Source organism: Pogoniulus pusillus, chromosome 7 (genome assembly GCF_015220805.1).
Source record: "Pogoniulus pusillus isolate bPogPus1 chromosome 7, bPogPus1.pri, whole genome shotgun sequence".
Classification (NCBI taxonomy): domain Eukaryota; kingdom Metazoa; phylum Chordata; class Aves; order Piciformes; family Lybiidae; genus Pogoniulus; species Pogoniulus pusillus.
Window position 1 is genome coordinate 38499095 of NC_087270.1, and position 15251 is coordinate 38514345.

At 46.3% G+C, this 15251-nt stretch overlaps 1 protein-coding gene across 4 annotated transcripts; it reads right to left on the reverse strand.

Moving 5' to 3' along the window:
- On the reverse strand, positions 1-13780 carry PNOC (prepronociceptin). Of its 4 annotated transcripts, XM_064146637.1 has the most exons (5): positions 13714-13780; positions 13412-13581; positions 9169-9305; positions 4885-5302; positions 5-265 (listed from the first exon to the last, which is right to left on the reverse strand). In XM_064146637.1, the coding sequence occupies exons 3-5, from the start codon at positions 9286-9288 to the stop codon at positions 216-218; spliced, it is 588 nt and encodes a 195-aa protein (XP_064002707.1). In that variant the 5' UTR covers positions 9289-9305; positions 13412-13581; positions 13714-13780; the 3' UTR covers positions 5-215. The 4 variants fall into 4 exon arrangements, with proteins under 4 accessions (XP_064002709.1, XP_064002707.1, XP_064002706.1 ...); XM_064146639.1 differs by lacking the exon at positions 13412-13581 and having other exon boundaries at positions 1-265; positions 4812-5302; positions 13714-13765; XM_064146636.1 differs by lacking the exon at positions 13412-13581 and having other exon boundaries at positions 6-265; positions 13714-13765.
- Positions 13781-15251: the final 1471 nt, after the last annotated feature.

Consider the following 15251-nt stretch of genomic DNA (forward strand, 5'->3'; position numbering starts at 1 on the left):
TTGTCTTGATTTCCTCCTGCTGCCCCCCGCGGTCCTCTCCCTCCCCATCCCCGCAGCATCTGGCTCCTGTCGCCGGCCGAAATTCGTCGGGTCCCGGTTTAAATCTGGCTTTAGTGAGTGAAGAGCAAAGTGATGTCTGAACGCGTGCGAGTCTGAAGCGCTTTGGGGTCCGTCAGAGAGAGGATGGAGGCTGCTGGGGTGGACAGGAGCAGGGTTTAATTTTGCCTGTGCCTGGCGGAAGGTGCTGGGATGCGATGCCGGAACGCTATAAAAAAAGTAAAAAAAATAAAACAAAAATAGAGAAAAGAAGAGGGGGGAGGAGGAAAAAATATATAAAAAAAAAATAAAAGGAGAAGGGGAAAAAAATAATACTAAAAAAGAAAATAAGGGGAAAAGTAGCTGCCGAGCCGAGAGCAGAGGGAGCAGAGGGGTGTCCAGGGGGCTGCATCCCCGAATTTAGGGAGATGACACACGGGGAACACCAAAAGGAAAAAAAAAAAATAAAGGAAAGAAAAAAAATAAAATAAAAAGAAAAAAAATTAAAGGGGAAAAAAAAAAGAAGGGAAAAAAAAAAAGAAGAAAGAAAACTACCCAAAAAAAAAGGGAAAAAAATTAAATTTCCCCAAATTTTAGATGTGGGGACAGGTTTTAGGGGTGTGTAGTTTCGGCAGCTGCAGGGTAAAAGGCGCCAGGGGCTGTGGGCACCTTGGTGTGCAGCCGGTGACATGATGGGGGTGGGATACGCTGGTGCCTGGGGACCTGCTGGAGTTGGGGAAGTGAAGATGGAGTGTTTGGGGAGGAACTGTTTCATTTCTGGCAGGAAAAGATTCAGCTTTGATTTATTTGGGTAAGTTTTGTTTAATTGCATCCCTTGGATTCATTTTGAGCTTGGCAAAACAAAAAAGATTGGTTGTTTTTTTTTAAACCCACTGTCAATTTATTGCAATTGTTTTATTTCAGATTGGGTGGAGCTATTTGACTTCATTTTGAGTTAGTTGAATCATTTTACTTCATTTTGATTCAGTTGTTTTATTTTGACTTAGTTGAATTATTCTGCTTCATTTTGATTTGGTTGAATTGTTTTATTTTGACTTAGTTGAATTATTTTGCTTCATTTTGACTTAGTTGAATTATTTTGCTTCATTTTGACTTAGTCGAATTATTTTGCTTCATTTTGATTTAGTTGAATTATTTTGCTTCATTTTGATTTAGTTGAATTATTTTGCTTCATTTTGATTTAGTTGAATTATTTTGCTTCATGTTGATTTGGTTGAATTGTTTTATTTTGACTTGAATTATTTTACTTCATTTTGATTCAGTGGAATCATTTTACTTCATTTTGATGCAGTTGTTTTATTTTGACTTAGTTGAATTATTTTGCTTCATTTTGATTCACTTGAATTATTTTGCTTCATGTTGATTTGGTTGAATTGTTTTATTTTGACTTGAATTATTTTGCTTCATTTTGACTCAGCTGAATTGTTTTATTTTGACTTAGTCAAATTATTTTGCTTCATTTTGATTTAGTTGAATCATTTAACTTCATTTTGATTCAGTTGTTTTATTTTTACTTAGTTGAATTATTTTGCTTCACTTTGATTCACTTAAATTGTTTTATTTTGATTTAGTTGAATTATTTTGCTTCATTTTGATTTGGTTGAATTGTTTTATTTTGACTTAGTTGAATTATTTTGCTTCATTTTGATTTGGTTGAATTGTTTTATTTTGACTTAGTTGAATTATTTTGCTTCACTTTGATTCATTTAAATTGTTTTATTTTGATTTAGTTGAATTATTTTGCTTCATTTTGATTCACTTAAATTGTTTTATTTTGATTTAGTTGAATTATTTTGCTTCATTTTGATTTGGTTGAATTGTTTTATTTTGACTTATTTGAATTATTTTTCTTCATTTTGACTCAGTTGAATTGTTTTATTTTGACTTAGTTGAATTATTTTGCTTCATTTTGATTTAATTGAATCATTTTGCTTCATTTTGATTCACTTAAATTGTTTTATTTTTATTTAGTTGAATTATTTTGCTTCATTTTTACTCAGTTGAATTATTTTATTTTTACTTAGTCGAATAATTTTACTTCATTTTGATTTAGTTGAATCATTTTACTTCATTTTGACTTATTTGAATCATTTTACTTCATTTTGATTTAGTTGAATCATTTTCTTTTGATTTAGTCAAATTATTTTACTTCATTTTGATTTACTTGAATCATTTTACTTCATTTTTATTCAGCTGAATTGTTTTACTTCATTTAGATTTGGTTGAATTGCTTTAATTTTATTTAGTTGAATCATTTTACTTCATTCTAATTTAGTTGAATTGTTTTATTTTGATTTAGTTGAATCATTTTACTTCATTTTGATTCAGTTGAATCATTTTATTTTGATTTGGTTGAAATATTTTACTTAATTTTTATTTGGTTGAAATATTTTACTTCATGTTGCTTTAGTTGAATCATTTTGCTTCCTTTTGACTCAGTTGAATTATTTTATCTTGATTTAGTTTGAATCATTTTACTTCATTTTGATTTGAGCTGAATCATTTTGTGTCGTTTTGATTTGAATTGTTTTGATTTATTTGAATTATTTTGCTTTATTTCAGCTTTCTGCATTTTAATTCTTTATTATTTATTGGAACTCTTTAATTCTAAAAAATTAATTACTTTGACTGTTGGGGAATTGTTTTGTTTTAATTTTCTAAATGATTTTTATTTCTGTTTATGTAGTATGGTTTACTTGTGTTATTTTTGCTGTTTAAAGTCACTTTTCTTACTAAGTTTTATATTGATGTGAATTGTTTTGACTCATTGGAATTACTTTGGTTTGATTTGTTGGAATGACTTTTATTTGCTTTGATTTAGTGGAATGAATTTTGTTTGATTTATTGGAACAACTTTTATTTGCTTTGATTTGTTGGAATGATTTTTGTTTGCTCTGATTTAGTGGAATGATTTTTATTTCATTTATTGGAATAGCTTTTATTTCCTTTATTGGAATTATTTTTATTTCATTTATTGGAATGATTTTTATTTGATTTATTGGAACAACTTTTATTTGCTTTGATTTAGTGGAATGATTTTTGTTTCATTTATTGGAACAATTTTTATTTGCTTTGATTTAGTGGAATGATTTTTGTTTGGTTTGATTTAGTGGAATGATTTTTGTTTGGTTTGATTTAGTGGAATGATTTTTATTTCATTTATTGGAATAACTTTTATTTGCTTTATTGGAATGATTTTTATTTCATTTATTGGAACAACTTTTATTTGCTTTGATTTATTGGAATGATTTTTGTTTGCTTTGATTTAATGGAATGATTTTTGTTTGATTTATTTTAATAACTTATTTGCTTTGATTTATTGGAATGATTTTTACTTGGTTTGATTTATTGGAATGATTTTTATTTGATTTATTGGAATAACTTTTATTTGCTTTGATTTATTGGAATCATTTTTATTTCATTTATTGGAATAACTTTTATTTGCTTTGATTTATTGGGATGATTTTTGTTTGCTTTGATTTAGTGGAATGATTTTTATTTCATTTATTGGAATGATTTTTGTTTGGTTTGATTTAGTGGAATGATTTTTATTTCATTTATTGGAACAACTTTTATTTGCTTTGATTTATTGGAATGATTTTTGTTTGCTTTGCTTTATTGGAATGATTTTTATTTCATTTATTGGAATGATTTTTATTTGATTTATTGGAACAACTTTTATTTGCTTTGATTTATTGGAATGATTTTTGTTTGGTTTGATTTATTGAAATGATTTTTATTTGATTTATTGGAATAACTTTTATTTGCTTTGATTTATTGGGATGATTTTTGTTTGCTTTGATTTATTGGGATGATTTTTGTTTGCTTTGATTTATTGGGATGATTTTTGTTTGCTTTGATTTATTGGAATGATTTTTATTTCATTTATTGGAATGATTTTTGTTTGGTTTGATTTATTGGAATGATTTTTATTTGATTTATTGGAACAACTTTTATTTGCTTTGATTTATTGGAATGATTTTTGTTTGCTTTGCTTTATTGGAATGATTTTTATTTCATTTATTGGAATGATTTTTATTTGATTTATTGGAACAACTTTTATTTGCTTTGATTTATTGGAATGATTTTTGTTTGGTTTGATTTATTGAAATGATTTTTATTTGATTTATTGGAATAACTTTTATTTGCTTTGATTTATTGGGATGATTTTTGTTTGCTTTGATTTATTGGGATGATTTTTGTTTGCTTTGATTTATTGGGATGATTTTTGTTTGCTTTGATTTATTGGGATGATTTTTGTTTCAATTTATTGGAATTATTTTGCTTTAACTTATTTTAATTCCTTTTCTTTAAAAAAAAAAAAAAGCAACTTTTTTTTTTTCATTTTTACTTCTCAAAGTTGTAAAAAAATTATTCCCATTTTCCAGGGTTGTTTTTTTTTTTTTTTTTTACTTTAATTTGTTCTTATTTTGATCTTCTTCCTGATTTTTTGGGGGTTTGTTTTTGGAGGAGGTGGGTTGAAGGGAGCTCAACCAATCCTTCAGCCCCATTTGGTGCCGAGGGCAGAACCCTTCTGCCCATCCTCCTCCCTGGGTGGTGGTGGTGGTGGTGGTGGTGGTGAGCTGACAGCCAGGGGCCTTCCCCCAGCACCCTCCAGATGCTGAGGGATGCCCTCCCCTGGTCTCCAACTGGGCCTTTTCCAGCCATTTCCCCAAATTTTTTGGCCCCCTTTTTAGCTTTCCCTTATGGACATGTGGAGGGGTAGAGGGTTGACTTTTTTGGCCATGGCGGACCTCGCCGGGTGGCAGGGGCTCTCCAGTTAGATCTCGTTGTGCTCGCTGATGCCGCCAGCAATGTCGTACTCACTGGAGCGGGGCGACATGCCCAGGTACTGCTTCAGGAACTCGCTAAACCTCTTCTGGTTGTTCCACTTCCTCGCCGACTTGCGGACCCCGATGAAGCCCCCATATCGCTTCTGCACCCCTTTGGCTGTCGGCACCGGCCATGAGCCGCCTCGCGTCCCCCGCGGGAAACCGCCGAGCCGTCGGGAAATGTCCTCGGGTGCCACTTCCATGCCTTCGTCTTCGGCTTCCCGGCGCCGCAGCAGCTCGCTTACCTGCAGCGGGCTCACCGGTGCTGCCGGCACCACCGGCACCGCGTCGCGCCAGGGCTCCTCAGCATCCTGGAGGTCACGGGGCCGTGGGGCGGCTCGGGCGGCGGCGGCGGCGCACATCTCCCAGGTGGCCCGTGGCACAGCTTCGCCTTCGCATTCCAGGATGCAGATCTGTGAGGAAGACGCGGGTGTGGGCATCAGATGGGCTTTGGTCGCCCCGAGACTGTGGGACACTGGTGAGCACCAAGCAGGAGCCAGGTGCTGGGCCTCACCTCAACTTGCAACCCACCCAACGTGTTGGAAGAGACCCATAGAAGTGTGCTGGCAACTCATTGGGCCTTGTCTAGCCATGTTCCATGAGGTGTCCCCTCCCAAAATGCATCCCTAGGCTTCCAGAGGTGGTGGAGATGCTGAGGAGTCTTGGCACCTGCTTGGTATACACCCCCAACCCTCCCTAGACAGGCTCTGCTCTGTGCTGGACATTCTCCAGGGCATCCACGCTCCCATCCCACCACCCCATTCTCCTTCAGCTGTGCCCAAGCCAAAAATTCACCAAGGCACAGGATGGCAGAGGTGGGAAGGGACCCCTGACGTACGACCGTGGCACATCTCAGTGCTTGGGGTTGTTCCTCCTCAGACATAGGACTTTGCTCTTCACCTTGCTGAACTTCAGGAGCTTCCTACCAGCCCACTTCTCCAGCCTGGAAAGGTTCCTCTGGACAGCAGCATGACCCTGTGGTCTACCATCCATGGCTCCCAACTCTACATCATCTGCTAATTGCTGAGGGTGCCTCTGCCACATCATCCCAGTCGTGAACAAAGACATCAAGGTCCTTCCAGGTTCTGGGCTACCTCATTGCCCATTTATCTACCCCATGCTTCAGCAGCTTGTTCACAAAGACATCATGGGAGACTATGTTGAAGCCTGACGACAGTCAAGACAAGCTGGTTGTCGTTGCAGGAAGCTAACAGGTTGGTCAAGCAGGATTTCCCTGTCATAAATACATGCTGGGTGCTCCTGGAGACCTTCTTGTCCTTCGTGTGTTTGGAAATGCTCTGGAGGATGATATGCTTCGCCACTTCCCCAAGAGTTTTGGTGAGGCTGACCAGCTCATAGCTTCCCAGATCCTCCTTGATGCCTTCTCCAAATATGTGGGACATCTGCCTCCTCCTGCTCCCTAGGAACCCACCCCAAACAGCACATCCTTTCAAAGGCCATCACGAGCTGCCTCATCAAGAGGCACCGCTGGGCTTACTCAGCACCCATGGATGCATCCCACCATGTTTGTGTCTCATCCCTTTCCAAGAGGCCTCATCCACCAAGGCAAGACACAGACAAGACACTGCTGTGGGGTGATCACCCCATGTGGACTGGTAACACAAAACCCAGCCCCCCGGGGGAACCATCCAGGAGAATATCATAGGAGAGCCAAACTAAACAAATGCTCAAAGAAATCATAGAATCAACCAGGTTGGAAGAGACCTCCAAGCTCAGCCAGTCCAACCTAGAACCCTGCCCTAGACAATCAACCAGACCATGGCACTAAGTGCCCCAGCCAGGCTTGGCTTCAACACCTCCAGGCACAGAGACTCTACCACCTCCCTGGGCAGCCCATTCCAATGCCAATCACTCTCTCTGACAACAACTTCCTAACAACATCCAGCCTAGACCTGCCCTGCCACAACTTCACACTCTGTCCCCTTCTTCTGTTGCTGGTTGCCTGGCAGAAGAGCCCAACCCCACCTGGCTACAGCCTCCCTGCAGGCAGTTGCAGACAGCAATGAGGTCATCCCTGAGCCTCCTCTTCTCCAGGCTGCACACCCCCAGCTCCCTCAGCCTCTCCTCACAGGGCTGTGCTCCAGGCCCCTCACCAGCTTCCTTGCCCTTCTCTGGACACCTTCCAGCACCTCAACATCTCTCTTGAATTGAGGAGCCCAGAATTGGACACAGTACAAATGAGGGCTGGAGGTCCCAGAGGAAAGGGTTGTCTTCATCTTGGAACATCTCCACCCCAGTGTTATCTTCACAATAGGCTCTCTCAAGGAGGGAAACCTCACACCGAAGCACTCCAGCACATGTCACTGTTCCAGGTGGGCACTCAGTCCTGGCAAAGACCCTCTTCACCATGTGTTCATTAACTCTGGCCAGGTGAGCGGCTCTTCAGGTCCCAGTGTGGTGTCACAGAGCTGCAGCTCAAGCACATGGCTCTGCAGCAGTGGGCTGCTACCATCCCTGAGGGCAGCCAGGCTCTTCAGATAAAAAGGCAAAAGTAAAACAGTTGTCCCAAAGTGAGCTGGTGACAAGGGGCTCGTAGGCTGGGACACTGTCTCTGTGGAGACACTGAGGGCATCCTGCACTGAGCTGGGATCTCCAAGGATTGGGCAGGGTCTGTAGCTCTGATGGACCACGTCCTGGCAGTGGCCCATGTTGGAGATGAAAGGTGATTGATCCCATGCAGGTAACAGCTCTGAGGAGCACCAGTTAATAGGCTTCATGAGAAATTACACCAGGCATAAGGCTGAAGACCATCAGTGGTCCCACCATCTATCCACAAGGCAGCTTCATCAACATCCCAACGCCCTAAGACATCTTCTGTGGTCTTCATTCACAAGGACATGTCTCCTGCTGGCAGTGTTTCAGGAGTCCCCAGCAACCACCAGGCAGTGCTCCCCCACATCCAGCGCTGAAACTACCTGGGGAGGCTCCTTCTGATCTTTGTTTGGCATTAGCCATGCCACTGGGATCTTGCACCATCCCTAGATGACACTGAGGACCAGGTGATTCTTTCACACCTCGAAGACCAGATCCATCAGATGGTCCCTGTCCTGTCCTGCCAGCTGTGCTGTTGGTGTGGCCATTTCCTATTCCTGCTTCTGAAGCAGGGTGAATCAGCTGTGTTGCTGGTGGGACTTCCTTGGCCATTGCTTTGGAAATGGAGGAAGGTTATATTATATCCCACCATGATGCCTCTTCTAGCTGAAAATGAGCCTCAAAAGCCCCCAGGTTCATCTGCTCCTGCTTCAGACCACTCTTGTTTAAAGATACAACCTTGTATGGGACCCATGAGCCACCAACCATCCCATCCTCTCCATCTTGCTGGCCATGGAAGTAAAACACAGCTCTGGAAGCAGGACAAGTCAGGAGGGAGAGGTCTCTGCTTCAGAATGAAACACAAAACTCTGGGACAAAGCAGGGCAATCCCACCCCAAAAATTGATGCCACTTGGGTGGCTCCAGCACCTCCACAGAGTCCTGGAAGTTTCTGGTCCTCTCTGATTTTGGGAGGTCATTTCCCAGCCCGAGGTTTGGCTCCTTTTGAGTGAATGTCTCAACTCTCCATGATTTATCACTGCTAATAAATAGGTGAGTGGGCAGAGGGGAGGCAATAGGAGGCAATGGATAATGCACTGGGAGCAGAGGAGAAACAGGAGGGAAAGAAATGCTGCCAGCCATGGCATGGCCACAGTTCAGTGGAGGGGAAAAGAAAGGATTAAGGGCTGGTAAAAACCCAAACCCATTATTTAATGGCTGTTTCCTCCCAGTGATGAAGACCTGGTGCTATGGATTGCCAGTCAGCTGCAAAGCTGGCCCCATCCTGATGAGGCTCAGAGTGGGATTTTAGTGGCTCTCTGGAGGATGGGATGGGGATCTGGGAGGGTCCAGGGCTGGCAAAGGGGAGGACAATGATGCCACAAGCCATAGATACAGGAAAGCTGAGGATGCCTGGGGTCGTGGGATTCTCCTTGGGGCATTGCTGCCTTGTCCCCGTCAGCCCCTCGCAACTGCTTTGGGGTCTGTATCCTCTCCCAGGACCGTCTTGCCTGATGGTGTCCCTAGGGGCTGCTCCCAGCAGACGGACAGTGACGGTAGGTGGCACCTCCCCTTGAGGTTTGCAACCAACCTGCAGCCAAAGCTCCCCAGACCCCAGATGCCAACCCTGGCGAAGGAAGGAGGGTGCCCACCTAGTGCGAGGGATGTGGCTGGCACAGCACCCGTGGGTGCTACCCCCGGGGGTGCCGCATATGGCAAAGACTTACGAGGACATCGAAGCTGTCCCGGTAGAGGTGGCGGTCGCAGTGCAGACAGTCCCCCCGGCAGTCCCCCCGTGCCCGGGCAAAGAGGCAGAGCAGAAGCAGGTCCCAGAGCACAGCCCTCATGGCGGCACCGGCAGCGGCTGCGGCGCGGGGGAGAGAAAAGCCGTCAAACCGGGATGGCAGCGGCACCAGCGAGCCCCGCACCTGCACCCAACTGTGCCCATCCTCAGCCCAGCCTCCCTCGCCCCCCGTCTCCCCCCAAACACGCCTTTTCCCTGCCTCCCTGCCAAAATTATCCTTTTGGGAAAGGAGCCTGGCTGCCTTCACATCCCCAAAACAGATCCGACGTGCCCTGGCTTATTTTTTTCCAGGCTATTTCATGGCATGAGTCCCAGCCAGGGCTTATTTTAGCAGGTGGACGTGGGAGGGCAGCACGTCCCTAGCTGTCCAATAAACAGGACACTCCTTGGCCATCCCTGCTCCCTCAGCCCACGGGGACAAGAGATCCAACATCCTCATAGTCCTCGGGAGCACGTCCTCGGCAGGACGCTCCTTATCCAAGCATCACCAGAGCCAGCTGAGGATGTCCCGCTCCTGTTTCCCCTCCTGGGGGTTTTTTAGGGTGCTGCCACCCCTGTCCCTGTCTTGGGAGGGTTCAGCCGTTGCTGCTGGAATGTGGGATCAGAGCACACCCAGCATGGAGTAAAACCCAGCTCACAAGGATCCTCCATGTCCCATCCAGCTGACATCAGTGACAGGTAGGGATTAAGTATCACAGTCTCACAGTATCATCAGGGTTGGAAGAGACCTCACAGATCATCAAGTCCAACCCTTTACCACAGAGCTCAAGGCTAGACCATGGCACCAAGTGCCACGTCCAATCCTGCCTTGAACAGCCCCAGGGACGGCGACTCCACCACCTCCCCGGGCAGCCCATTCCAGTGTGCCATGACCAAGGCTGTGTGCTTCTCCATGGCCATCTGGAATTAGGAAGATTGGTCTTTTTGACACACCCCCCACCCTCCTTTGCCTTTGTCTCACCAGAAAAGGGAATCCAACGCCCCTCTGGGCCTTGAGGGCACATCCTGGTGATGCATGGCACCAGGTTTATAAACCAGTGAGGGCATGAGATGGTGGAAAAGGAGAGGAGCAGGGTGGGGACATGAAGATTGGTGCTACCCTTGGTGGCATCGAGGTCTCTCCATGTGGAGCAGCACTCAGAACCCCACATACTGAGATGCTTGGAGGTGAGAAAGACCTCAGTGACAGTTCTTTGCAATCTGAGTGTTGCTCCAGTAGCATTTCAGGCCACTTTTGCGGGCAGCTGAGCACCTGGACAGGGCTTCTCCATTTATTTCCCACTCTACCAAGTTGGGAGGAGGCCCCTGCTCCTTGCAACAGAGGCAGAGCATTCATCAGAGTCCCCAGCTGCCATCAGGGTCAGCTTTTGTCCCTGCCAGCCGGGCAATGACACGGAGCCTCGCCTCTCCTGCTTGTCATTTGCTGGAGGGTGCGAGGGGAAGCTGATAAGGAGCAGGAATTAAAGCTTAATCTTCGCCGGCCCTCGTTAAAACTGGCTGGCGGCGGTGAGGCAGGCGATCGGCAGAAACCTCCTGGCAGAGGGCAAGCATCCACCACACAAAAAACCCCGCTCGGCCCCCGAATGGGGCTCGGTGGAACCAGGGAGGGGGCTGCAACCTGCCCCCCAGCCTTGCCCCTATGTCCCCGAGACACATCAAGTTCAACGTCCTGGGAAAAGCAGGTGACATCTGGCTGCGGAGGAGGCTGCAAGCTTACGGCTCGGCTTTTCTTCCCGGTTAATTGAAAGATGCTATCGGGAGGGTGGGATGCGGTCCCCAGCCGGCATCACCGGCCGGGGCAGCGGTGGGAAAGGGGGAAACGACTCCCTCCTTGCACATCGGTGCCTTCCCCTCCTCCCCCAAATTAAATTAGCCCATGGAAAGGGAAGAACCAAGTGCGGTGGATTTTTGTCTTGCTTCTACCTTTGGGTGCTGGGAGGGGAGGAGGGATGGCAGGGCTGTGGAGCGGTGGTGACACAAAGCCCCTCTCTGAATTTTGCAGCCACAGATCCACGGGAAAAAAAATGTGAGAGGAGGATTTCCCCTCCCTTTTCCCTTATTTCCCCTCATTTTTTTCTGATTTTCCTATTTTCTTCCTCATTCTTGCCCATTTTTTTCCATTCTTACCCATTTTTGTCTCATTCTTACCCATTTTCCCTCATTCTTACCCATTTTTGTCTCATTCTTACCCATTTTCCCTCATTCTTACCCATTTTTGTCTCATTCTTACCCATTTTCCCTCATTCTTACCCATTTTTTTCTCATTCTTACCCATTTTTTTCTCATTCTTACCCATTTCCCTCCATTTCCAAGCCATTTCCCCCATTGCCCCCCATATTCCCTCTTTTTCCCACCTTTTTTTTTTCCTCAATTCATCCTTTCTTTTTTTCCCCTTTTTTTTTTCCTTTTTTAAATTTTTTTCCCCCTTTTTTTTTCCTTTTTTAAATTTTTTTCCTTTTTTTCTATTTTTTTTCTTTTTTTTAAATTTCCCCTCCTTTTTTTTTCCCCTGGACAACCTGAACCTGGACACTGTTTCCATTTCCCAAGGGATGCACTGTCTGGTCCTGTTGCCCTTACGTTTGGGGATAGCCATTAACCCTGGCCAAGGATGTGACAGCCCTGTTGTTGTGCCACAGGCACCCCCACAGCTGCTTGGACACAGAGGCTGCTCCTGGGTAAGAACCTTCCTCTTCCTCGCTGAAAATGAAGCCTCTCCATCCCAGGGGGAGTGTCAGGATATGGCCACTCCACCCTGCCAAACAGCTTCGGGACCCCCACCCACCCTGCTGCTATGGGCTGCCCCAAGGGTGCATCCTTTGGACTCCAGTCCAGTTGAATGACTCTCATTAATATTTGGGCATAAAAAGAGGTTTTTCCAGCAATCCAGGCTGTGGTGCAGATAACAGTGGGGTCTGGGCATTCATCAGGACAAGAAGCTTTTATTTATTGCTCCATGTGGGATGACACGGGAGATGCAGCCAAAGAGAGGGGTTGATTTGGGGGGGGGGACAGTGGGAAAGATGCAGGAGGTGGATAACCCGAGGAGAAGAGGTGGAAAGGGAAGCAGGTGCTTGCTGAGATGGGCTTTATTCGCTTGATTTGATGCGATTTAGGTTGGGAGCTCACAGGCAGAGCTGGGGAGATGCCTTCTGCCTCCCCCTGGGGGATGCTCCATCCTCTTTTCCCATAGGAGATACTAACAGCAAGGATTATCCCAGCAGCAGGATCAGTGTTCTTCCCCAAACACCTTCTCAAAGGGTTTAAAGGCAGCGATGCTTTCCCTTTCTTGGGTTAGGATCAATCCCACCATGTGAGAAGGACATTAAGGAGCATCTCGATTCCTATGCCGGAGTAAAACCAGCCCAAATCAGTGTTCCTCTGCTAATTTCTCCACTTCCCAAAGCCAAGGCCTGATCCATAGGGCAAGAAAGATATCACTGGGCAGGATCCCTCCCCCTGGAAGCCAGAATTGAAGGAATCAGAGCTAAAAAAGCACATTATTGTCCAACAGTGTCCCCCACTGGCACCAGCTAAAACACCTCCCAGCTCCCCCAAACCCCTGGCGGTGCCGCTCAGCTTTGTGCTGGCAGCTTTTGGGGCGATTTTAGGGAGAACTGGAAGGATCTGGGAGGGGAGGTGGCTGTCTACAGATGCCTGGTGCTCGGCAGAAAAATAAATGCATCCTTTTGTCGATCCCCCTCAATCAGGTAATTGGCCATAATTGGCCAAAATTAGATGCCGCGGCGAGACTATAAACACAGATGTGGGCTTGAGAGACTGATAAAGGCTGTTGAGAGGTAAAAAAGCTTGGGAAGAACATTCATCCCTGCATCCCCATGTCTCAGCCATTCATTCCTGGGTTTTTCTTTTTGAGAGGGACTAAGCAAAAAAAAAAATTAAAAAAAAAAAAAATCAAAGCAAAGCAACAGCAGCAACAACAACAAAAAAATCCCACCCAATTTTCCTCCTTTTTGTGTTTTTGGGTAGGGGGGAAAAAAAAAGGCTTTTTTTTTTTGGCAGGATGGACGTTTCCTAGAGCATCCCGCTGTGACCTGGGTGAAGTCCTGGCTAGGAGAAAAAGGGGCAGAAAATCCTGAGTGGGGAAAATCATGGTGTGCCAGGGCTCCCCCCTCTGCCCCCTCCCCCCCACCCCCGAAAAATCCTACCTAACCCAGAGGAATCCACCGTCACCCCACAGGCTTCCCCCTGGCTTTGGGCAGGCGGCCCGTGCCGACTCTTGTTGCATCCCTCCAGCTCCACTCCGGTTGATTTTTAGGGCTGGATGGTGAAGGCGAAACTTTTCCTCTCTTGAGATAGAAGGGATGGATTTCTCCCTCTGGGAAGATATTTTGTTTAACCCTTAGTGGGGAATATCTCTCAGTGAAGCAAAGCCAAACAGAGCATCCTCGGATGAAGCAAACCCAGCCAAAGCCCCCCTAGGATGGAAAATTCAAGCGGATTTTCCTACCTGCGGGTGTGCTGTCTGCTGCCGGCTCCTCTGATCTGTGACTCCTCCGGCGCCTGTGCCACGCTGGTATATATAGACGGTGTACACACGCATCCCCACACCTCCCTCCCCGAACACGTGCAGCGTTGCTGAGCCCACCCCCGGGGGCTGCCGGTGGAGGGATGCGCCAGCCAGCAGCTGGGGACCGCCAATGTGCATCCTTCCCACCTCCTGCAGCCTTCATCCCTTCCTCCACCTCCCCCCCCCACCTCAGAATCTGGAGGGCAGCCCCGAAAGGAGGTGAAGGTTGCCAGCCTTAAAAGTATCCAAAGGTGATGAGGTTCCCAGCACCCCAGGGATGGTGGGGTTGGGGTGGAGACATATTTGGGGGGTGGGGGTGGGATGTGGTGTGTGCAAAGCCATTGCTGGGTGACCTCAATGTGCCCTCGTCCAGATCTGGGGGCTTACAAGCACCTGAAGGCACTTGTGGCTGGGTGAGCCCCAAAATCACCCCAACTCCCCTAGGGCAGCCCACAGCCCTTCCCGAGGGGCTTTTTGCCCTCCTCAGACTCCAGGAGGAGGCAAAGGGGAGTTCCTCAACCCCACTGCCAACCTGCTCCAGCGCTGCTGCAGCAATACAGCATCTACAGCAAGCATGGGGGTGGGAATAATTGATTTTGGGCTCAGCAGCTGATGGGGGGGTTGGGAGGGAGGTGGGGGGGGGGGGGGTTGAGCAGAACAGAAAATTTCAACTTTACATTTCACGGCTGATGGAAATCCTCAGCAAGTCAGATGCAGCCACATGCCAACACCCTGTGAAGGGGAGAGCTGGATTTGGCTGCTCTGCCATCAGGGATAGATGCTGCCTTTGGTTTGGAGAGGCCACATCAGGCTTGACCTTCAGTGGCTTCTGCTGTAAAGCAGCATCACATCACTTCCCTCCCCATTTAGGTGACCTGCAGGGGTACTATTCGCCCCCACTGGCACCGGCACGGAATCAGGACACCTCTGAGCATCTCCCCTTGCCCCACCTCAGCAATTGAACAATAAAATGTGCCACTGGCACTGGTGCTTTCTTGTAACGGCTCCCTTGGAAGGGCTGGGAGCGGAGCACGACGCCTCCCGCGTTGGCACCGGCTGTTAAACTGTTGCATTTACCACCCCCCTCTCCCCTCCCCCCGGCTGAGACCTGCTTGGGCAGGTGTGAAAAAAAAAATGTCTAGAAATGAATGAAAATGCCCAAACGTGGTGAAACTACCCCGTGGGAGTGGGTGGAGAGGATCTGCCCAGTGCTGGGGGGTGGGAAGGAGCAAGAGGTCAGCCTGGATTGGGGGTGGGTTAGGGGAAAATAGGGCTGGTGAGGAGTAGGTGCTGCCCCGACCCCACGGGCAGCCTGGGGCAATGTGGTTCCCTGTCACACCCCCGGGCAAGGGTGTGGAGACAGAGGCAGTGATTTATTTTTTAATATCTATTTTTATCATGATGATTAATTCATTTTTAATACACATTTTACATATATATTGCTTAGGTCTTTCCTTAACCACTTTGGTTTGTCCCTG